Below are 24,297 nucleotides of genomic sequence, written 5' to 3'. Positions count from 1 at the left end.
AGGTGTATGAATTTTGAGTAGCAAGTTGTTTGGGCAATGGTGTGTGTAAAAATTTGATGAAGTTTAGAGTTGGTTTTGTTTCGACTGTTCAGGGGGCAGGCTATTAGGAAGAAAGTAACATCCTTTAAGTACCCTCAATCCTATGCAATAGAAGCTAGCAACAGAGCCACGTGTCTCTTAACCATGCATGGCTGACAAAATCACCTAACAATGAGTATATGTGAACATCCCACATTACAGTGAAGTATATTGGGGTACTGATGCCTTTCAATGACAGGATATTATTTGGACACCTAATTGGGAAAGTTGTACAGATCTTCCATCCTGTAATACAATGTATCAATTAGATCAACCAAAACCTATTCCTTACCTGCATTCTCAACCTAAAGTTATCTTGCAAAAGTAGGATTAGAGACCAGAAAGAGAATTAGAGTCATGGATGGGTCAGCACAATTTCATCCATATTGGTGGTAAAACATTGTAGTATGTTATTTAAAAATGTGTTGATAATTCCCTCTTAACCTGATTTCAGTTTGTCATCTTATTTACTATTGTTTCTCATGCATATTGGCTAGGATTATTAGAGATCTCACTAAGTGGCAGCTGAAGCGTACTGAAAAGAGTTTTAAAAACCTTGGTACTCAGTCCCACGAAATCCTGGCATTGATTAATTGGGGAAGTTTTGAGCAAACCACTTGACTACTTCGAGCCTGAGCTGCCACATCTGTAACAATTGGACTCAATTGAGAAATTATCAGAACCTCAAGATGTTTTCCCGACTCTTCTCCCATCAGACTCCCATCTCACTTCGTTTCAGCCCTTACATCGGCTGCCCATTCGGTGCCTCTTACCGTCTGTGCCCCTCACAATGACTCCCACTGAGGCCCCGCCTCCTAGCTGCCGTGGCCCCGCCTCTCATCCCTTTGCGGCCCCTTCTCCGTCCCGCCGCGGCTCCGCCTCCCACCGGCCGGGGCCCCGCCTCCGTTCCGCGCGGCTCTTCCCAGAATAGAGCCCGCCCTCCGCCCATGCGGAGCCGGGGCCGCAGGCACCGCCCTCTCCGCGCGTCCGCGTGCCGCAGCCCGCGCCGCCTTCCGCCACCTCGCTCCAGCGCCCCGCGTCGCCGCCGCCGGGCTCACTGGCTGGCGCGGTGCGGGCGCTGGGCTCCCGCAGCAGGAGAGGACCATCAGGGCCGCCGCCCCCACTTCGGCCCGGGCCCGGGCGCTGGCCCCGCCCTGGGCCCCGACCCCAACCACCTGCCCGGCCAGGCGATGAAGTGTCACTACGAGGCGCTGGGGGTGCGGCGCGACGCCAGCGAGGAGGAGCTCAAGAAGGCCTATCGGAAGCTGGCACTGAAATGGCACCCGGGTAACTATTTAGCAACCGCCGCAGCCCCTCGCAGCAGCCCGTTCCTCGCGACCCTTCTCCCCGTTCTCCCCGTTCTCCCCGGAACCAGTCCAGGAACCTGACCGAACCTAGACCTGCCCGCCCGGTAACTCCCCTCGCCCTGGAAGCCGGCCGTCTCCGGCCAGGTGGCCCCTGCGCAGGCCTCCCGGCTGAGCGGCCTCTCCACCCCTCGTGGACGCTAACGGGCGACCCCGAGCTTCGCTCGAACTCCGGGTACCCCCACCAGCACCCGGCTTCCTGCGGTGCCACTTGATGGAGAAGACCACATTCTAGGACTTTACTTGCTTCTCCCACCCCATCGCAAGCCCACTGAGGAGTCGTCGTGAGCTGTTTACTCAGTCCTAGGCTTGCCCTTTGCTGGAATCCCCAGCGTCTCAGCTAACCCCGGGCTTTTCCTCTGCCCTTAACTTGCCGCGAAAATCCCAGCAACCTAAGTGTAATTTATGGCTCCTTTTTTATTGAAATCAGGACAGAGGAAGTAGGAAAGGTATTTTAAAAAGCTACACTTTTTTTTTTTAAGTGACCTGTTTGAGCAGACCCTGTATACTCTGGATTTTCTGCAGATGAAGAGTTTTAATTGCGTGCCTTCCCTAGTGAAGTTTGTGTGTTTACTTAGAAATATGCCTCCTTTGGATATCTTTTTGGTTGTAGTCCAGGCCTGTGTGATTTTTGTGAAGTGATCTGATCTTCCAGATTGGGAAACCAAGGCAGTAGTTGAATTTCAGCTTTTTAAGATTTATAGGAGGCTTTCATATTACCAGTAATCACTAAGCGCGTTTATAGCCTCCAGTATATGCAAGTTGCTACACTGTCGATTCTGAAATGCTTTAGATTCAGAGTCTTGCTGGGAAGCCTGCCGTATATAATCCTTATACATACAAAAAGTTAAATACAAGTGCAAGCAAAATAGCACAAAGTATATAGTTGGTAGTTGGATTAATAGAGCAACTAATATATGCCCCACCAATTCACAGAGGAGGGAGTTTTCCTTAATACACTGAGAGGCGATGAGCCTTCCCCTTGGCAGAGGAGCCTGGATTTTAGCTGGATCTTGGAACGGAATTGGAGAAAAGTGAACTTTATGGGGAAGAGCACTGTGGTGGACAAAAGATGATTCAAGGGACAGTTTCTTTGACCAAGTTCTATTGAGAGTCTGAAAATATGGGTAGGGACAAGAGCTGAAGGAAAGGCTCTGGACCCAAAGTCAGAAGGTAATGTCTGTAGTTGAGGGAACAAGAAATAAAGGTATGGGTTTATTACTTAGAGAGATTACTAACAGAGGAACTAAAAGCTTGATATACCGAAAGGAAAGAGGTAAATGAGCTGAATGTTCTCACAGCAGGAAGTCAATAGCTATCTCCAAAAAATTAATCCAAAAATAGTGTAGAAGCATATTCTTAGGGTAAATAGGAGTTACCATTACAAATCAACCAAGGAATTAGAAGAAAGTTAGGAATTCATTGACTCTCGGGACGGCAGAGTGTGATGAAGAGGATTAATGCTTGTAACCAAATGCATATTTGATTTTGATGACAATATTAGGATGTTTTGAGTAGTACTGAAATTAAATTGTAAAGGGCCTTGTCTGTTAGATTAAGGACTGTGAAATTTGTTGTTCCAATAATGGAGAGTTGATGCTGCTTTTATTAAGATGTCTTAGGAAGGTACTATAAAGGTAGCTGAGTAGATTGAAGAGGGCCAGAAACAGAAGTCAGAGTCCACGTGGGCAGGCAAGTACCCCAGCCAGGCTTGGTGTCACAGGGAGTGGTAAGGCCAGGTTAAGAGATGTTGTAAAGAAAAAATTGCCAGATCTGGTGATTAATTGGAAATCAGTGCCAGGAAGTATGCAAGTAATACTAAAATATCAGTTAACTAATTTGAAACCAAATCTTTTAGGAACTAAATGTGAATGTCTTCTTTGGGTTGAAGTACATATACATTTAAGGGATAAATACTCTCCCAAAAAGTGCATGATTTTGATACTCTTTGAAAAAGTGCACAATTTTGATATTCTTTGCTGGCTCATTAAGTGTCACCCACAGTGTTTCATTCTGTGTGCCAGTACTGTGTTAGATGTTTCTGACATTAATATATGGGCTTTGCTTCAAGAATATGTACCTCAGATAGAAAGGCTACCCATTTTTCATTGTTGAAAAAAAAGACATTTCCTTTATTTTATTGAGGAACTGAGAATAATTTCAAGTAGGGTCAACAGCACTGCCTAGTGAAATCACTCCTTGTAAAGGGCAGGCTTTCAATAATTAATCTTATGAATATTTCTTGAGCATGTCACTGTGTGAATGAGACAGGACAGGTCCCTGCTCTGCCGGCACTTAAAGTTTTCAGGGAAAGAGGAAAGCTAGCAATTTTGATCCAGTGACATATGGGCTGTATGAGGGCAAATACAAGGTGTTTATGAGCACATGTACCCAGCCTGGACTGGGTGTACGGGTGGGCTGGATAGATATGCGTCCCTGAAGAAGTAACATCTAGGTCAAGACTTAGAGCAGGAATGCAGGGAATGTTGAGGGAGGCCAGAGAAAGCATGGCAGAGTCTAGAAAGGGCAAAGAGGTGAGCAGGCCAGGTCCACACCAGTCAGGTCTTGAAGGTTGTAGTAAACTGAGAATCTGGATGAAATAGATTGGATTTTAACCTAGAGGAATTGGAAAGCTTTTGAAGAGTTGGAAGCAGGGAAAATGATAGGTTTATATTTTTCAAGTATCTTTCTGGGCTGTAGTGGAGAGGATGGGTGGGAGCAGGCAAGATGAGGTAGGGTGATGAGGAGGTCAGAGTACATTGAAGTCACCCTGGATGCAGATAGGCCAGGTGATGGAAACTCTGAGCTAAGTGCCAAAACTGTCAGTGAGTACGGGGGAGTGGCTAGGAGGTGTGTAGGCAGTGAGGAGGGAAGAAGGTGGGATGGCCAGATGGTCTGGGTCTTGAAGGAATGTAGTTTGTCCCCAGGAGTGAGTGAAGGATCAGTGATGAGGTGGCTGCCAGCTCTGCCCCAGCCCCGTATGTGAGGGAAACTTTAGGAAAGGGTGTTCTCAGGGAGCCTGGCTGTGGCTAGGCAGGGCTTAAAAGGCATGATTTCTGGAAATGTCAAGAAGGCACTGTAAAAACTTTTGGGAGGGAGTGGAAGAGTATGGGAGTGGATCAAGAGAAAATCACAAAGAATTGTGTGCGAATACCTTTTAAACTTGGATGAATGAATTTACGATACCTGTGGCTTTTGCATTTGGCTAAAATAAACATGGGCTTCCTTTTTTGAACTTATAGCCTATTAGATCTCAGCTCAACCATATAGTCAACCAGTTCAGGTATATTTAAGTGAAATAAAAAGCCTTATGGCAGATTGAAAAGTTATTTTAGAAAGAATTTTCAGTCTGAAGCTGAATCTTATATGCAGATGGTATGTTGATGAGTTTTAGGTGTTTAGAAGCTTTAGCTTTCTCCAAACTTCTTGGGGGAGGAAAGAAGGGCGTGGAGAGAAACAGGACGACACAGTACAGCACTGATTGAAAGGTGACCAAGAACCACCCACCTGCCACCCGCAATCACCTTTTTTGTTTTATGTGGGAAGATGTGTTTTCTGGCTCTTTTGTTTTTGCCATCTTTAATTTGATTTTAATGTGATTCTCTGACAAAAATGTTCTTAATGATATGATGGAGATGTAGAAGTCATGACTTTTCAGCTGGACTCACCTTGAAGGTGAATCTAGATGACGTTCAGCTGCATGTGACAGGAAGCTGGCTATAGCGGCTAACCCAAATAGTCATTTTATTTTTCTCACATATCAAGAAATCCAAAGGTGGCCTCTCTTGGTAGTTTCAGCTGCTTAATGCAACCATCAAAGACTTGCTTCATCATCCTCACCATCAGGCTTGAGTCCTTGCAACAAGTATAAGCTGCTAAGTCTCAAGGATCGAAGTTTATTGTTCTCATGTAAAGGAACAGATGAGCAGGCAAGCCCCAGAAAGGCGTCCTCCTCCAGGAGGTCGCTGGACTCTGCTCAGCAGGCCCTCACTCGTCATCCACGGTGGCGCCTGGGGATCCCCACCAGCAGAATGGAGGCTGGAAGGATAAAGCAGTGACAGAGACGGTGTGCTAGGTGCCCTTTGAGGAAGATTCTTAAAAGTTGATCAGAGGATATTTTGACAGATGTTATTCAGCAGAGCCTAGGTAGTCATATTTCAGAAGAGACTGGCAAGTGGAGTCTCAATTCCGGGCCCAGGTGCCCACCCGAGAGTCAGAGGCCAGTTCTTCCTGGAGGGAGGCAGTGTACTAGCAGTTGTCTCACAATTCTCAGAGTTCAACTGCAGGCATTAAACCATGACTTGGGGCAGGACATGGGGCATGGGTTAAGGGCATAAGGTATGTGCTGCCAACACCCATCCTTTTCATCTGGAAAACCAAGCCTGTCCTGGGAATCTTAGTAGACATCTGTTTATATCTGATTAGCTAAAAATGGGGTCCCCTGATAACACCACATCTTGCCAATGGGTTTCAGCCCCGGGCAACTTCACTATGGATTCAATGAGACCAAAGAAATGACAGTAGAACGTTTTTGGGGTGAAAGGGTTATATTCAACTTTATTTCCACAGTGGCAGGTCATTCACTAGAATCCTGTCCACTCAGAGCGAGTCTGCATGCAGCAAGCCGGTCTCTGCCTCTGGGCCTCTCTACCTGCACAGCCTTCTTAGTCTCTGTCCTCGGCACTGCCACCACTCCAGTCTTGTCTCTGTTCTCCTGCAGTCTTGCAGCCATGCCACCATGTCACCCAGAGCACTGGGCAGGGCTCTTTATATAGAGTCAGTAACGACGTAATTTACCCACACATGTGTAGTGAGCTAGCCAACCGGAGCCAGGTGAGAATCCTGGCCACAGGAGCCTTCACTTTACCCACACCCCAACTTAAGAAAGTCTGGGGAGGAGAATTTCTTAACTGGGTATATAATCACTGTGAACAAAGTAAGGGTTTTGTTAGGAAGAAGGGAATAGATACTGGGTAGACAGTACTGTCTCACAGAGTGTGATCAAAATCCCAAATAATTATAACAGCACACACTGAGTGTCTTTTACTACACATGACCCATTGAAGCGGGGCTACAAGATGGAGTTTGGAAGTATTAGTTGGAAATAACAGGAAATCTAACCACAATGGCTTAAACAAGAATTTTTTTCCTCATAAAAAGCATTGGCGGTAGGTGCCTGTTGGCATTGTGTCAGTGGTTCCCCACATCCCTTGGGATCTGGCTTTGCCTGCATGGTCTCAAGTGGCTGCTTAAGCTCCAGCTCATTCACAGCCTCAGGCCCCAGCCCCTTGCCGCCTGTGGGCTGGAGGCTGCCATTCTTCACCACGTGGCCTTTTCCATAGTGTCTTCGTGTCCTGGCAGCTGGCTACTTCCAGAGAGATCAGAGAGAGGAGAGCCGGAGGTGAAACAGCAGTCTTCCATGAACTTATCTCAGAAATGATGTACAGCGCCTCCTCACTGGTGCTCTGCGCTGGCCACACAGACCAGCCCTGCTGACCTGGGTGGGGACTATGCTGGGGAGTGAATGCCAGGAGGTGGCCTCATCCTTCGGGGCCATCTTGGAAGCTGGCTCCCTCCTGAGGGCAAAGATGCTTTTCCGAATTTTGTGTTAAGGAAGCACAGCAAAAGGAAAAGCAGCTAGTTAGTACTTACTTTTTAAGCTTTATGAGGCTTATTTTGGTGTATGTTGTTAAGAAAGAAACACTTTGTGAACAATAAACACAATCTAGCACTAGATAATGTTAGTCCTTGTGTAACTGATTTGATATGCATGTTTTTGTTCCTTTTAAAAATAAGATGTATACTGTTCAGGTTTTCCATTTGTGAACATCCAGATTGAGTGCTCGATGATGCACCAAGGCTTGGGGAAAAGCCTGAAATTTCTACTCGGGTAGATGCTTATATCAGATCCTGATTATCAGCTGTCATCGGTGTCTCTGCCTTTCCCTATTTGTACACACCTCATCTGTTTACAGCATTTGTCATGGAAGAGGTCCCTTTTAGATTGTGTCCTCCACTTTTTTGATGATTAAAATTCTGTGACTTTATTTTAACAGACAAAAATCTGGATAATGCCGCTGAAGCAGCTGAACAATTTAAGTTAATCCAAGCAGCATATGATGTGTTGAGTGACCCTCAGGAAAGAGCATGGTGAGCATCAAACTGTCCCTCCTACTCTCACGAATTTTGTTGGGAAGAATTATCAATAGATAAGTTTTTAAAAAAATATATTGAATGATTTGTGATGTGTTTGAAGCATCTGCCATCTATTCATTATATAAAGTGCAGTGTTTGGGTGGAAGAAACCTTAATGATGATTACACCAACTATCTGGATTTTACAGGTAATGAAAGAAAGTTTGGCAGTATTAGGTAGATTGAATTTTGATACTTATGAAGTGACTTGTCATTAAATGAGGTCTCTGGTATATAACAAATTTACTGATGTCAGACAAGGAAGAATGTTGACTTGTCCTTAAAACTCAGATTCAGTGTAGTGATACAAGAATCGTAATATTTTCCCAGTAACTACTTTATATAAAGAAATTAAGCTTCTACATCTATGACAGATACTTTTACTAATGATGACCTGATAATTTAATACCATTTCCAAGAAAAATTTCTACACTTGAAATTCTGAGTTTTCAGATTCTCTTGAACTTCTTTGCTGCAAGGAAGTAGATTTTAAGTCCTGACATAACTTGAGATTCACCCAAAGAGCAGGTGGGTGTTCACTGCTACCATGAGTCTTCTGTGTGTTAAACACTGTACAGTACAGTTTGCTGTCAAGAAAGAAAGACTGTATAGAGAAAATTCTTCTAGAATTGTCTTTTAAATGAAAGTCAGAGAGAGAATCCTAAGTTTTCTCCTCCTGAGGCATTTGCCTTAGAAATGATCTGGACGTAGAAATGCTTTTGCCTTCCATTTGGGAACTTTGAAATTCTTTCCTGGCTTCTTTTTGGTTTAGCCTCTCCTCTAGACTCTAGATTGTTTTCCTGTCTTAAGGATTCCCTTGTCTTTTTATTTAAAGCCCCTGCCTATTAACTCTTCTTTTGGCTGGAAGCAGTACTGTACAATGGCTAGGAGAACTGTGGTCCTTCCAGTGCAGGAGACCTGGTTTTGAATTCCATCTTTGCTGCTAATTACCCTCAGGAATATGGAAAACAAATTATTGACTATTTGCTAAGCTTCAGCTTCCTGTTAGATCTTTGCATATAATAACTAGTTTACAGAGTTTTTATGAGGAGTAATTGTGTGTGAGTGAAGCTCGTAGATTGTTTACATAAACATTCTGTTACATGTTGGTAAATTCCCGATCACAAATGTGTAATTAGTCTAGGAGCAGATTATATCCAATACTGTCCTGATCAATAATGTTTTTTTCCTGTGAAAGTGCAGCCACTTCTCTGGGAGAGTCTGGGAATTCTGTGGCTTATTAAATTCTATGATTCATGTGGGATAATACCATATAATGCCAATGACGTGTTAGAAGTTGCAGTCATAGTTTTAATCAGCAGTTCTGTGAAAGGTTATGAAGTCTTTTCATGTTGATATTTTTCTCAAAATCTTTTGATTATTTATTCAAGCATATAATAATACTGTTTTGTCTGTTTCAGTGTAAGGAGTATTTCTGAATTTTTATTTATTCAGTCTTCAGTGATGATGGTAATTTTTTTGTTGTTATTTAGGTATGATAATCATAGAGAAGCTCTACTTAGAGGTAAGCTTGATGGGGAATATAAAGATGACAGCTTAGATTTGCTTCGCTACTTCACTGTTACCTGTTACTCTGGTCATGGAGATGATGAAAAGGTAAGATAAAGGAGCTGATTCTTAATTTCTTATCAAGCACAAGACTTTCAAATACAGAGAGAGTTCTTAAAATTATTCTATAATAGAAAGTTGAAATAATGTTCATCTTAAAAACTGAAAAAACATTGCCTTCATATGCAAATTGTCAGCATATAAAGACCTCTAGCTGAAATCTAAATGTACTTTAAGTGACAGAGGTTGAACCTGAACTTCTTTAACATTAAAGTTTTCCATGTTTTATTTTAAAATCTTATTCTGTATTCTGTTATTAGACTATGAAAGTATTAAGAATTTGGTTTCTGTTTTTTAGGGCTTTTATACTGTGTATCGTAATGTTTTTGAAATGATTGCAAGGGAAGAACTAGAATCTGTGTTAGAAGCAGATATTGAGGATTTCCCGACTTTTGGAGACTCCCAGAGTGACTATGATACGGTAAAAGAAAACTGCATTGCCATTTTACAGTTAGTGTTTATTTATTGGTGTGCCTTTTCCCCATTTCTTTATTTTTAAAAAATGGATTCTGCTTGTTGGTTCTGTTCTGTGACTCTTTTGCTTCCGGAAGGACTTTCAGCTCCTGCAGCCTCCACACTTTACTTTTCCCTGTTTATTGACTATGGTCCCATCCCATTAATTTCCTCATTAAAGTTATTCTGAAGTGTGATTTATTCTGTAAAGCCTTAGGAGGACTGTTCTCCATTCATTAATAGTAATGTTAGGTGTATGAAAAAAGATGTTTGGCATCACTGATATATGCTGCGTTACTAAAAAAGAAAAGTCTAAAAAAACCTAGCGTTTTACTTCTATCTTGCTTGGTCACTAGGTGGTCCATCCTTTCTATGCTTACTGGCAGAGTTTCTGCACTCAGAAGAACTTTGCTTGGAAGGAAGAATATGATACCCGACAAGCTTCAAATCGCTGGGAGAAACGAGCCATGGAAAAAGAAAACAAAAAGATTCGAGACAAAGCCAGGAAGGAGAAGAATGAGCTTGTCCGTCAGTTAGTAGCATTCATTCGGAAAAGAGATAAAAGAGTGCAGGCCCATCGAAAGCTTGTGGAGGAGCAGAACGCAGAGAAGGCGAGAAAAGCCGAAGAGATGAGGCGTCAGCAGAAGCTAAAGCAGGCCAAGTGCGTACCGCTAGCTGGGTCCCTCGTTGGTGCCAGTGTGGGCCTGGAGGTGACCTCGGCGGGATCTCGTGGGCTTCCAGGCTGGGTCACATCATCCCCACTGCAGCCTTCTTTTGTTTTTCTTTCAAGTCCTGTATTGGACAATGTTTTTTCACCTACTGTGAAAAAGTACTTTTTTTCCCATTGAATTGGAGGTTTCTCTTCCTTTGTACTTGAGATCCTTTACAGGCTCATATAAAATTTAGTAACAACTAACGTGCATTGAATTCTTAGTCTGTATGGGCCCCATTTTAAGCACTTTTCTCACAACAATTCTGTGAATTAGGTTCTGGTTTTTTATCCTCATTCTCCTGAGGAAACAAGGCCAACTGGTCTGAGGGCACAGCTAGTAAATTGCTGACGTGGGAATTGAACCCAAGAAGTCAGCCTTGTGCCCTGGCTTTTAGCCACCTTGCAATACAGCCCCTTTAATCGTGTGTTCTTAAAGATTTAGTTCATTTTAGTGTCTTTAAAGTTTATTTTGTTGTTTTCAGTTAATGTAAAAGCTTTGTGTCCAGAGAATTACAGGATTCTTTATAAAATTAATTCATTTCTTAAAAATTCTACTTACCCCACTCCTTGCTTTTGAAAATTACCACTTTACTTGACACCTAGATGATTTAAAAATACCTCAAGACTTTAAATAAGTTGCCAAGAGGTATATGTTTCAAAAGCCATATCTAGTAGAGCAATTAAAATCAAACAGATGACAGATTTAAGTGACCCTGGTTTTAACCAAGCACAGGTTTTAAGTTGGTAAGCATTGACCCCTTGGGAGGGGAAGCTCTCAAGGAGATGGATTTGAAGCCTAAAGAGTAAGTAAAACCAATTTGGAGACATGCTTCTCAGTGTAGCTGACTGCTGTGTGTGTCTAGACTGGCAGAACAGTACCAGGAACAGAGCTGGATGACAGTGGCCAATTTGGAGAAAGAGCTCCAGGAGATGGAGGCACAGTATGAAAAGGAGTTTGGAGATGGATCAGATGAAGACGAAATGGAGGAACATGAACTCAAAGATGGACAGGATGGTAACTTCCTCGCTCATTAAGAAACTTTAGAAACTAAATGTTTTCATCTGCAGAGGTTGTGCATTCAAGTTGCTTACAGGTGCCACTTGAGAGGCCTAAGTGTAAGACAGGCATGGGAGAGCAGGTGTAAACCTGGAGAACACCTGAGTTCCAGCCGATCGCTGCCAGGACCAGTGTTGCCAGGGTTTTTGTGTTTGTTTTTTAACTTAAGCTGGAAATCTGGATTTTTTTTCTGATGTGGCAGATAATTAAAATGAAAAACAGAATTGTATGGGCCAAGCAAAGGTAGTCTGTTAAGGTAGTCCAATTCCAGTAATGATTAACAAACTTTCCTGAACATGTTTTAAACAGTTTGTGCTCTGGCTGCATAAATATATTGACAAGTGGGCATATTGATAGATGGAACTAAATGGTTATTTAAAATGCATTTCAGCAGTAGGTCAAGTTTTAATGGTAACTGTAGAAAAGCTGATAGTGTGCTGATCTGTGTGGTGTATATAAATTCTGCCTCTCGTTTCTGACTCTAGAGGGGCTGATCTTGGTGTGCTCGAATGGGTCTTTTCTCTAATTCTGGCATAAGAGCAGGCATGTGACTGTAAAACGCAAGGACTAGGTGGTGTTGAGGATAGTCTCTGTTTTCCTCATGGTCTCTAGCTATTCCATGAGAAGTAAAACTGGATAATCTAAGCACATTTAAATCAGTTTTACCTTATCCAAAAATGTGGTTTTTCCAAATAGCCCAAATGAAATGATAGTTATTTATTCAAAATGATTAGAAAATGAAATGTTTTTTTAATGAATTAGAAATAGTATTGTAAAGTGCTTTGAAAATTGTAAAGCACTTTATAAATGTGAGGTGGCAAAAGTAGGTAGAGTTTTATAATTTATAAAGTGCTTCCACACATAAGATCTCATTTGATCCTCACACAATACCCGTAAATGTAGATTTTGCTCATAGAATTATCTCCATTTTACTGATGATGAAACTGAGACTCTTAAAGGCTATGGCATATACTTGAGAACATACAGCCATTTGTAGATCCAGATTTTTATTTAAAATACAGTATTTCTTATTAACTATTTGATTAATCAAAGGTAATTTTATGTATGCAATATATTGAAAGTACACAGATAATTGGAAAATAGCATATACTAAACATTAATACTAGATAGGTTATGTTTTGATCATTTATTATTTCAATGAGAATGTCCTTCAGAAGCATATTAACATCACTAATAATAAACCAAAATGTAAAATATGGAAGAGATACTTTGAGACTTTGGCTGATCCCAAAATAATTCCCAGATGGCAGTCAGTTTACTTGTTCATTTCTTATAAGTAGAAAATTTCTTTTTATAGGTGTGTACAGAAACTTTCCATTGAGCTTTTTAGTTGCTTGATAGTAATTATTTCATTGTAATAAAGTGTCAGGCTTATAAAAAATAAGTCTGTGAAGACAGTGTAAACTTTATATATAATATGCTGTTTTATGAACTAATAATGATAGAATGTCTAAGTTTAGGCATTGAGACTAGATTACAGTTATAAATGTGTTTGTAGTAAATCTTGCCCAACCTGTAAATGAAAAAACCTTTGTTAAAAAACTGCTTTGTGGTAGAACTATGAAAGTGACATTTGATTTTCAGAACTTAGCTCATACCCAGACCTTGGAGACTCTGTGGAATCTCCTCAGTAGACTTATGAAAAGAACTGGGAGTATAAACTCATTTATTTGGACCCTTTCCATTATAATTCAGTGCTACTTTTGAAAGGTTGACTCAAATTCTGGTAGCAGAATTTGTTTTTTGTAAGGAAATACAAACATTTTAGTTTCTCATTTGTGTGGGGCATCAGATCATTATTAAAGAGGTGTAATTTGTTATCATGTTTAGATTTGTGTTCTGTTCAAACAGGAATCTGACAACCGGCTTCCCTCTCATAGGTAAAGACAGTGATGAGATGGAGGACGCTGAGCGTTATGATGGCCTTTACTGCCCAGCATGTGACAAATCTTTCAAGACAGAAAAGGCGTAAGTTTAGTATCTTTGAACTAACCATTCCTTTTGAGATGAAATGTAACACTTTGAAGATCCTAAAAAGAAATGCTTGTAGCAGTTGATGACTAGCCCTCACAGGTCATCGTGGAGGAATTTCTATCCAGTGGGGGAGGAAGAAGGATTTATGCCTGCAAATATGCCTGTGTACTGATTCTCACTCATGTCAATATTCCAATGTAATTGCTGCTTTTTAAACATGTACACTGTCTCCAGAAAGAAAGGTTGCTTGTTTTGGCAAAGAAGGCAGAGTCACACAGGCAAAGAGGCTAGACCAAAGCCAGTCATCTTTCTCTGGAGTTGGTGGCAAACTCACTTCTAGGCATCACACTCCAATGCAGCCATTGCTGCCGCCTGAGAACTTTGTGTCCTGCATAAAGCATATTTGCTGCAGTGGGAAGACTGTATCTTATGGGAACAATGGTGAAGAGACGTATGAAAAGAGATATTATTGTAGAGAGGGGGAAAAATATGAAAGAAAATGAGAGTAGAATCAGTCAGGGAACAGGAAATGATACACATGCAGGAAAGACAGAGACCAGAGGATGAAGATGGAGATGTGGGAGTCGTAAATGGCATTCCTGCATAGCCCTCAAGGGAATAGTGGAGCAAGAGAAGTGGCGAGAAACAGGAAGGTTAGAAAAACCAGGAAAATGAAAGCAACGCTGAAGGATATGTAAAAGTTTATTTTTTATTTGGAAATAATGTCAAACTTAGAAGTTGCAAGAATAGAATATAAGCACCCATTCCTCTGTTGCTAACATTTTTCCCCCATTGCATGCACTCATTCTCTATATACACACACAGGTTTTTCCTGAACAATTTGAGAGTAAGTTATATGCATAATGCTCCTTTACCCTTAAATACTTCAGTATACATTCCTTAAGAGTAAAGATACTCTCTTACATAATTGCAGTACAGCTATCAACCTCAGCAGGTTTATAACATTGATACGGTACTTTGACCTCATTTACTGCCCGTCTTCAGCCTCTGTCACTTGATCCTTCATTAATGTCCTGTATAGCCTCTTTTCCACTTCAAAACAGTCTAGGATCATGTATTGCATTTATTTATTTAGTCTCGTTTAATCTGGATCAGTACCCTTGTCTATGCCACTGATATTCCAGAATACTGGCCCTTTAAAATATCTTTTTAATAGAGTATTTTTCAGGTTGATTTATTAGAGTTAAGTTTCTCATCCCCAGATGGAATACTGCACAAGTACGTTGTTTGCTTGCAGCGTTTCATATCTGGAGGCACATAATGTCTATCTGCCCTTCATTGGCAGTAGTAATTTTCCAATCAAGACATTCTCCAGTTTTCTCACTGTAGAATTACTATTTTTTCCCTTGTAACAAATGTCTTATAGTATGTTTAATCTGTAGGGAGACACCTTAAAACTATGCAGATAGCTTGCTCCTCATCACTTCTTCTTAGCTTTAGCATCCATTGATGATTTCAGCGTGTACCAGTCTTGACTCGAATGTCCCCAAGTGAGGCTTTTCTGATGCCAGTGCTCCTTCTGCAGTGCTAGTCATCATGTGCTTCTGCTGGAAACAAGAGCCGTCTTTCCCCCCACTTATCTGTCTGTTGTCAGTGTGAATTTTTGAATATTTTTCAGTGCTTTATAATTCATTATTGCTTTCTTCATGCTCAGATTTTTCCAGATGTGGTTAGTAAGAGTTCCTTCAAGCTGGCTGCAGTGTCCTTTTGACATGTTCCAGTCAGTTTTTTTGAGCACTAACTTTCTGTCACAAGATGTTCTAATTTCTACAAGGAACCTTGGTCTGAAGGAGAATTTTAGTAGAAGGAAGAGTAGAAACCCAAACTAGAAAACCAAACTCTGAACAGATGAGGTAAAATTGATCATGACCAAGTTTCCTACTTTCTGGCTCAGAGTTTGAGACACAGGGATACGGATGTGTCTGAGCTCACATTTGAGTGATGGGAATGAGAAGGGAGACCCCTCTTGAGAAGGTGAAACACAGCTGTTGAGAAAATTCAAAAGGAGGTAAACCACTCTTGTACTTAAAGCCCTCACATCATAGTTTTTCAAATTTACGAGGTTTTCCTTTTCTAAAGTTAGAATGTCTTGTGACTTCGCTGAGATCCCTCAAAGGCCACAGCACAGCCTGGACCATATAAGCATTGGCAAGTGCTTAGTAATTAAAAGAAACAGCGGAGAAGACTTGAATTTTAATTGGAAAATAAAAATAATAATTTGACCAAAAAAACAGAAGAAAATACGTAGATAAAAAGAGGGGAGAACGCTGGGTACAGGAAGTAAGAATGTAGTTGTGGGCTTCCAGTGTTCTTCATGCCTAAGAAAACCAGACAGAGTTCCGTTTCTCTTTATGGTATCACTAACATTTTGCTTAATGGGAAAAAAGTAAATTTTAGCTTGGTTGCTCTTACCCAGCAAGGTTTTTGGGCACATGTAAATTAATCGTGTTGTAGTTTACTCACATCAGATTGTTCTTTCAGCATGAGGAATCATGAAAAATCAAAGAAGCATCGGGAAATGGTTACCTTGTTAAAACAGCAGTTAGAAGAAGAGGAAGAAAATTTTTCAGGAACTCAAACTGATGAAAATCCACTGAATGCTAATTCTGAGGAAGAAGTAGAAGATGCTCCAAAACAAAAGTACTTCTAAAAATTTTACTAGACTACTTATCACATTTAGAGAGTGCATTAAAATGCTGTTTTATCTGAAAGACGTAATTCTGTTACGCTAATATTTTCTGCATTTCTTCTAGTTAAGGGAACTTACAGTATTGAAGTAATATATCTTTACAGAATATATTATGACTACATTAAAAGCAGGTTTATACTTAGGTAACTGATATACTAATTACTATCAGTTAACCACTTAAAACTTTCTAAAATGATAATGTGAATATTTTTGTTTCTTTTTATGCTTTATGACATTAAATATTTTTAGTATTCTCCTTTGCTCTGCATTTTGGTATTTTTCCTTCTCACTTAATAAGTCTTCACAAAGTATTTGACATTTTGATTTATCTTTGTTCTTAGGCTTTCCAAAAAACAGAAGAAAAAGAAACAGAAGCCAGCACAGGTATGTTGAAAAGCTTTGTTAACACTGAATGTCAAATATTAAGTTGGAGTACTTTTGTTTACTCAGTTATAATATGTGTCAAGGAGAGGGAGTTGCACTCTATTATGTTGCTTGTAAAATGGATTGAAAAGTGTTGAAAAATGTTTATTTTCTCAGCATTTTCTCTGTTCTCTGTGTATACCTATTTTAATCACTATTGGTGTATTTTAAAATTTTGCATGTGGATTTCCATAACAGCTAGCTAGCTGGCTGAGTGACTGTATTTAAAAAAAAATATGGACACATGTGATGTGTCTTTAAGTAAAGACAATTCTAATCAGAAAAATATGAAAATTTGGGGATTGGTCACTGTATATTTAAGTTTATTCTGCCATCAGCATAAATGAAATTTTGCAAAAGGAATATTTGGTTAGAAATTTGTAATGACTGTGATTCTTGAAAAAATGTTTGTATTACTCAGAAATGTAAGTAGTTTAAATATGTCACACTTGGGGTCTAAATCCAATCTATCTTCAGTTTTACTTTTCAATATTAAGGGTATTAAGTTGTATGTATATGTAACAATCCTGTGGATATTTTTAAACCTACAAAAAACAAAATGAGATTGTCCATTTTATTAAGGATATTTGATAGTTCTAAAGGGAATGGAATTGATTTCTGTGTGTGCCATTTTAATATGATCTAATTATATTAGCTATACTAGGTATTAAATGTTACATAGTTCTTTTGAAAAACTGAAAATGTTTAAAATATAAGGTAACACTAATACTTTTTTTATAAAACTTTAGATTTGGCTTAGTTGACTATTTTATCTGTTTCGTATTCCAAAAAAGTACATGACACCTAAGTTAATCACTGTTAAAATTATGACGTTAAAAAGTTGTGTGTTAGTAGTGTGTACATTGTGAAGGCCTATGTGAATCAGTGACACCCCAGTAGCAATGAGCATACCTAATGCACACATCTTGGTTTCTAAATCCCCTTCCTAAAGGACTCAGGGCTTGGTACTTAGACAAAGAGTTGATTTCAGGGCTGGGTCAAGAAAAGTACAAGGTACCTGCATCATCTTAGACTAGAAACTAAGGAGCTATTTAAAATGGTTGGGAATACATCAGAAGTACCCAGTGGTCCCCTTAAAGGCCTGCTAAATTTGGTAAAATTTGAGTTATCAAAAGGAATAATAGTAATAGGTTTTTACACATTGATTTTGTTAAAAAAAAATTGTGTGTCTGTATTAAGCCCAAAAAAGTGTTGGGAGAGAGAGGAGGTGAATGGGGAAGCTCGATTACAGAGGAATATGAATTAGGACAAATGTAAATGGTAGGAGCACTAGAGGTAGAAATATCACTGTTCTTCATCCATCAATGTAATAAATGTTCACACAAGAATCACCAAATCCATTGGGTAAATGATTAGGGAATAGGGTATTTATACAAATCTCAAAGTAATGGTCTGCAAATTACTTATTAGTTAAAAAAGGAAAAAAATATTTTATTTGTCAATAGCACCTTAACCAAATGGTCAGACTTTAATCACTGAAAAATGGACGAACTAATGTTTTGCCTCCTAATGTAATACACTGAGAAGGACACAGAATTATCTTTATAATATTCTTGTTAGAAATGTGTACCCTGAATCAAATCATGAGGGAGCATTCGGAGAAAGCCATATTAACTATGGGACATTCTACAAAACAGTGATCAAATTGTTAACACCATAAAAAAAAAGAGAAAAAACTAGTACTGTTCTAGAATAAAGGAGATTAAAGAGATATAACTAAATGTAATATATGATCCTTGATTGTACCCCCTTTCAGCGTTTACAAAAAGACATTATTGGAATGTGAATATGGACTGTGTGACAGATAACACCAGTGTTAAAGTCCTGAGTATTAAGAAGGTATTGTGGATATGTAGGAGAATGTTTTTGTTCTTAGGAGATGACATAGTGATGTGTCCTGAGGTCTGCCTATAGTTTAAATCCGTAGTTCAGCAGTTCACCCAGGGAAAGTGTGTGTGCAAAGAGAGAAACTATGGGAGGAAGCAAATGTGGCAAAATGTTACCCAAAATAAAAACAAGAATTGCACTTAGTGAAGATACATTTGCCAGGCATCTTTCTTTTGTAATGCCAGGTTGTTGTTTCTTTCTCCTGAGTATGAAAATAACATGTGCTTCTTGCAGTTTGAAAAGTACAGAAAGCTATAAATAATTACTCCTAGTTTTGCTTACAGATACTACTTAACATTGAATTAAATTGTAATTAGGCATTATAAGTTTTTCTCTTCAGTTTTTGCTAATGTGTTGTAACCATTCCAGCTAATATGTTGAATCAGTATCTTTGGAAACATGATTTTTAAGAGCTTCATAATTTTCCTTCATATATTGAACCATTCACTTACTGGGCATTTGGATTATTTCTGGCTTTTCCCTAACTTAATTTTTCTCTGATGAGCATTATGTTCTTAAATTATTTGCTTTTCTTTTTTATTTTCTGAAAGTATACTACCAGAGTGCTTAGGACATCATTGTTATAACTATTTGGCAACATAAGTCAGTATAATTACAGTATTTATTTTGTATTGCATACATGTTCATTACCTAGAATTATGATGCTAATTTCCATGAAAATGGAACTGGAGAAGGAGTAAAGGTTGAATCAGAAGTTACCAATTTAAATCAAGACAGTGCCAAAGAATTAGAAGATAGTCCCCAGGAAAATGTCAGTGTCACAGAGTTTGTTGGACTTTGTGGTGACCCAAAAAATGAAGCGAAAAGGTAAGTCAAAGCTGCATGTTGTTTTCTAATTACTTAATATTGATAGTAAGGGTATCTTTTCATATGTTAAGTAGAATTTCCTCCCGCATGACTAATGAAGTAATGTGGGGATATCGGTGATTTACACGTTTATCCAGACATGTACATGTGTATACAGATGAAACATGTCGGAAAGAGAACACTCAAGGAATGAGGCTCACATACATTTCAGCAACATGGCCAAAAAGTCAGAAGCGCCTTTGATTCAGTGCTGTTTCTTCCTCTGAGGCTCTTACTTTGTCCTGGATCAGTAATCTTTTTTAAAAATTTTATGAATGTTTATATACCTCTTCTATTGTATCATCGATCTAAGCTCAGTATCTTTTTTTTTTATTGCACCTACAATAAAATGCATAAATCTGAGGGTTCAATTTGATGGATTTTGACATGTAACCATTGCCCAGATCAAGATACCAACCAATCTTCACTGATTTTTTTTGGGTCCCTCAGTGAGAACAGGACGTGCCCCACTTGCCTGCAGCATCGCTCACCAAATCTCCATGCTTGTGACTGTTGCCCTGTGTTCAGCCCCACAGTACAGCCTGTCAGGAGGTCATGTCCACATTCTCCTCTGTTCCTCTGGAGCAGAGAATAATTTACTCCTTGAGAAAGGATCTGAACAATAAACAGCCTCAGACTCCTGTCATAGGACCATGAAAAAATTCAAATGACAGGGTAAAGTGGGAACCTGAGTTGAAAATGCGTAGCACTGGGGCAATAGTGAAGGGGCAGGGGAATGTACTTGGGAGTTTAAGGAGTTTTGGGAGCACACGGACAGGATGGAGGCCCAGAGTTGGGTGGCAGCTATGGAAATGGAAAACAGGGAGCTGCACCAACTGGTAATGTGGAAGCTTTGAAGAACTTTGGAGAATGGAAACCTGGAAGGGGAGGTCACACACTATCTGATGCTAGGTGTTTGTTCCTATTTTATAAATAAGGAAACTGAGTCCCAGATTAAGTGACTTGCCTAAGAACAAAAACCAGGCAGTAGAAAAAGCTGTCATTTAATCCCTGTCTGCTGACTCCTTGAAGGCACCCCAGTCACCTAGTTCCGTGGGGCCTACGTGTCCTGTAAAGGTCCCTTGGGGGCTCTTTGGAGGGTATTCAGAGTGGGCTAAAAGGCAGGGCTCCAGGCTCCTGGCCACCTGTCTCATCTAAAGCTCCAGTGGTTTCGTTTGTTTTCCATATTGCCTCTACATGAGAATTTATCTCAGGAGGAAATTCTCATTGTTAAAAGTCAGACTTTGGCACTACTGATAAAGTTTGGCTTCCTCATTTTTACTGATGCGAGAAAAGGATTCAGAGAACTCAGGTGAGCTCATCACAGCTGAGGAGTGGCAGGGCCGGTGGAGACGTCCGTGCCTTGCCGTGGGCCCTTCTCCGGCTGCTCCGCAGTGTGGCTACCTCGTGAGAAGTTCCTCATTAAAAAACGTTTGTGTATCGAGAGTACTTGGAAAAAATAAAGGTCTTAGATAATTACTTTTAGAGATGTAGCTGCTGTCTTTCATAATATTATAAATTGTTCTCCAGGAATATCATTCTAAATTTTCTTGGATATGTTTGTGGCATACTGTGATGATTTTTGTAAATTAGTAAATGTCAATCTGTTGCCTTTATGCTCTGTGTCTTCATCTTGATGCTTTCAAAGCTGACTAAATACTGCATAATGTTGTATTAACTCCTAATCAGCATCTTTTAAATACCTAGGCCATTTAACTTATTATAGACTCTTGGTTTCTGCCTTAAGAATAGTATGCTCATGAAGGGGCTGGCAGCATTTTCCTCTACTCATTATAATCCAGCCCATCTGTTCTGTAAATACAGTTGCTTTCTGATTTTAGCCTAAGAATTTGGGAAAATATTAAATGATCAAGGAAAATGAAGATTCATAGAAGATTGAGTAGAGGAATATTCAGGAGTTAAATTTGAATAGGAGCCGTTGAATATACTGGCTGGCAGAGGTTAAAGGGTAACCCACCAGATCAGCAGAAAGGAGATAATCATTTAATAAAAGAAAATTCTTCACATTAAACACATTTAATTTTATAAAAAAATGCATGACAGTGATCAAGGAAAATGAAGATTCATAGAAGATTGAGTAGAGGAATATTCAGGAGTTAAATTTGAATAGGAGCCGTTGAATATACTGGCTGGCAGAGGTTAAAGGGTAACCCACCAGATCAGCAGAAAGGAGATAATCATTTAATAAAAGAAAATTCTTCACATTAAACACATTTAATTTTATAAAAAAATGCATGACAGTGTTTTTATTTTTCTCATTTCACTGAACCTTTGAAGGTTCAGAAGGTTGTGTTTTGGGGGAACCCATTTAATGTGAGTACCACTGGTTGCTGTGAAGATGATTTGCTTCCATAAATGAGTATTAAGTGCTTTACTTTTTTACAGAAACACACCGGACAAAAATTTGGAAATATCTTAGGGGTCTTGTTTTAACTTATGTTTCAACAGTTTTAAGTAAATTCTTTTAAATTTTTTTGTCAAATTTGTTATATACTATGATCCATAAAGTTGCTCTTTAAAGCTGTTCATTTAAGATAGAAAAATTAAGTAGCTCGTCCATTAAAATTAATTAATTAGTCTTTAAGTGCAAGACTCTTCTGAGTCATCCTGGGAGCGAGATGATAGTTAAAAGGGGTATATTATTATTATTAGATTATACTGAATTCTTTCATTTATTTTCCAGTGTTCCTAAACCCAAAGGAAAGAAAGCCAAAGATACGAAAAAATCTGTCAGAGTACCTGCTGAACCACAGACAGTGGTAGGTCAAAATTATATTAACGTCTCTTCCTTGGACCTTGTTGTTTAAGCAGTGTAATCTAAATTTTTTATTCTGAAGATATGTGTGTTTGGGGAGCCCTTCTTTTCCTACTGTGTAACTGTGGATCAGCAGTTTTCCTGGATGATCATAGAATTTATATATGTGGTACTGTTACTTTTTTTTCTTTAAAGTAAAAAGAAGCCCATTAGAAATAGCAGACTGTACCAGAATAGCTGCTGTGCTGTTTTCTAGTACTTTGAAATCTAAAGCTTTGGTCTAGTCCGTGTGGTGCATGCTAGTGAAGACCTCAGGTTGATTGTGTTGGTTAAAGGGGCTTCAAAGAAAAGCTGCCTCTGTTGAGCCTGTCTTGGTAGCTCTTCAGTTTGTTACAAGATCTTCATTTTGCAATTGTTTGATATTTAATTTTGACGTGAAAACAAAATACTGCTCTCAGATAATAACACTTGCTTTTATTTATCTTTTCTCAGAGTGATGTTCTTATTAGCTGTACAACCTGCCATAGTGAATTTCCATCCCGGAATAAACTTTTTGACCATCTAAAGGCCACAGGTCATGCGAGAGCACCTTCATCATCTTCTTTAAACAGTGTAGCAAATAGTCGAAGCAAGAAAGAGAAACGTAAAAACAGATAGAAATTCTGCCAACACATTTTCTTTCTGATTGTCTCTAGATTTTGAAACCAAAAACTGAACTGAAGTCATCTAGAGTTAAAATTTCAGTGATCTGCAATTTGTTGCATTGTGGAAGATTATTTTTTATCTTTTAAAAACATTCTTTTTGTTTAATATATATTTTTTAAACATTTCATTAGTGATTGAATTCTACTTTTGCCATACAAATTGACTTGAATATCTCAAAGCAGGTAAATATTGTAAAGTATGCTTTCTTGATTTCTGTTGGCTCATGTGGACACAAATGTACAGGGAGAATTAAATTATTTTAACACTTACAAATGCCCCTTTCTGTTTCATTTTGTGAATTTCGCATTACCTAATTTATATGATATACTTCATGATCCATCAAAGACTCAGATCATTTTAAAATTGTCCTAAATTTTTTTCCACCTGATAACATGACTCCACAGCCCTGATTTTAAAATTATTTCTAAATAGCTGATTGATTACTGTACTTCTCTTCCTTTGAGGACAATGATAGGTAGAAACTAATTGAACATACACAGTTATATTTCAAGAGTAGTATCTCTTCAAGGTATAATTGTTTATTGAAGAGATTTTTATTTATAATTATCAACAAGATACACATTTTGGTTTCTTTTCACTCTGATTTGAATTCTGGAGATGGAAGCAAATTATTTGGTGCTTCCTCCTTAGGCACAGTGACAGCTGTGAACCATGCTGAATTAAGGCAGCAGATGGTTCAGAATATTTACTGACTCTAACAAGGGATATCCTGCCTTGGGTTTTGTTCCTTCACTGTTTTCAGAAGGTTTGGGTTTTTTTTTCCATCATTCAGTGGAGGAAAAACATTTTTTAATGGAAGATTTTTGAATAGGGATGATATTTGTGCTATCTATCTGTAGCAAGGATGAATATAGAATCAACAGAAAGAGGGAGAATCATTATAAGTGAGTGTGGTCAAGTATATGGATCAATGAGGAGTCTGTGTTTTGGTTGAATTAAATAGGCAGTTCTTTTTAATGTTTCCATGATTTAAAGACCTAGAGTAGAATTTGACATGTCAGGTTTACAGTTGGAACCCTTCATTGAAATAGGCTTTCTTTTGATTGGTCTGAAAGTAACTTTGAACTCACTATTTGAAATATATACTTTCTGTTTCTTACATCTTTGAATATTCAAATGAAGGAATCTTAGTTATGTTTAAGCTCTAAAACAGAAAAGTCCTGGATGGCAATATCTTTTCTGAAAGCCTCATGGATAGGTTGATGATGTGGACCATTCTGTGTGATTGACTTGAAAACATGCATTTGTACTTTAATTTTTCTCTTTTTTATTTAGAGATATGTGTATTTCTTTACTTCCCTATATCTAACTTACATTAATAATTCCTCATAATGCTTTTTTCTTCCCTTTCTTAGTCCCTTCAAGGGAAATACAGCCAGTTTTCTATCTTTGGTCTTAACCCCCA

The 24,297-nt window shown here is 39.0% G+C and overlaps 1 protein-coding gene across 2 annotated transcripts in view; it reads left to right on the top strand.

The window, feature by feature from the left end:
- Window positions 1–1,044: 1,044 nt before the first annotated feature.
- The window catches only part of DNAJC21 (DnaJ heat shock protein family (Hsp40) member C21), a 29,403-nt gene continuing 6,150 nt past the window's right edge, over window positions 1,045–24,297 (top strand). Inside the window, exons 1-12 of one of the 2 annotated variants that reach the window (XM_017674224.3) lie at window positions 1,047–1,365; window positions 7,499–7,592; window positions 9,130–9,253; window positions 9,564–9,686; window positions 10,075–10,379; window positions 11,294–11,445; window positions 13,389–13,476; window positions 15,985–16,143; window positions 16,534–16,576; window positions 19,179–19,351; window positions 22,095–22,170; window positions 22,659–23,144. In XM_017674224.3, the coding sequence (XP_017529713.1) occupies window positions 1,269–1,365; window positions 7,499–7,592; window positions 9,130–9,253; window positions 9,564–9,686; window positions 10,075–10,379; window positions 11,294–11,445; window positions 13,389–13,476; window positions 15,985–16,143; window positions 16,534–16,576; window positions 19,179–19,351; window positions 22,095–22,170; window positions 22,659–22,823 (1,599 nt within the window). In that variant the 5' untranslated portion in view covers window positions 1,047–1,268 and the 3' untranslated portion in view covers window positions 22,824–23,144. Of the gene's footprint in view, window positions 1,366–7,498; window positions 7,593–9,129; window positions 9,254–9,563; window positions 9,687–10,074; window positions 10,380–11,293; window positions 11,446–13,388; window positions 13,477–15,984; window positions 16,144–16,533; window positions 16,577–19,178; window positions 19,352–22,094; window positions 22,171–22,658; window positions 23,145–24,297 lie in introns of those variants that run through there. The other variant, XM_017674226.3, reaches the window with a different exon arrangement.

Source organism: Manis javanica, chromosome 1 (assembly GCF_040802235.1).
Source record: "Manis javanica isolate MJ-LG chromosome 1, MJ_LKY, whole genome shotgun sequence".
NCBI classification, from domain to species: Eukaryota; Metazoa; Chordata; class Mammalia; order Pholidota; family Manidae; genus Manis; species Manis javanica.
The sequence above is the reverse complement of the archived record's forward strand: the minus strand, read 5'-3'. Positions and strand labels throughout refer to the sequence as shown.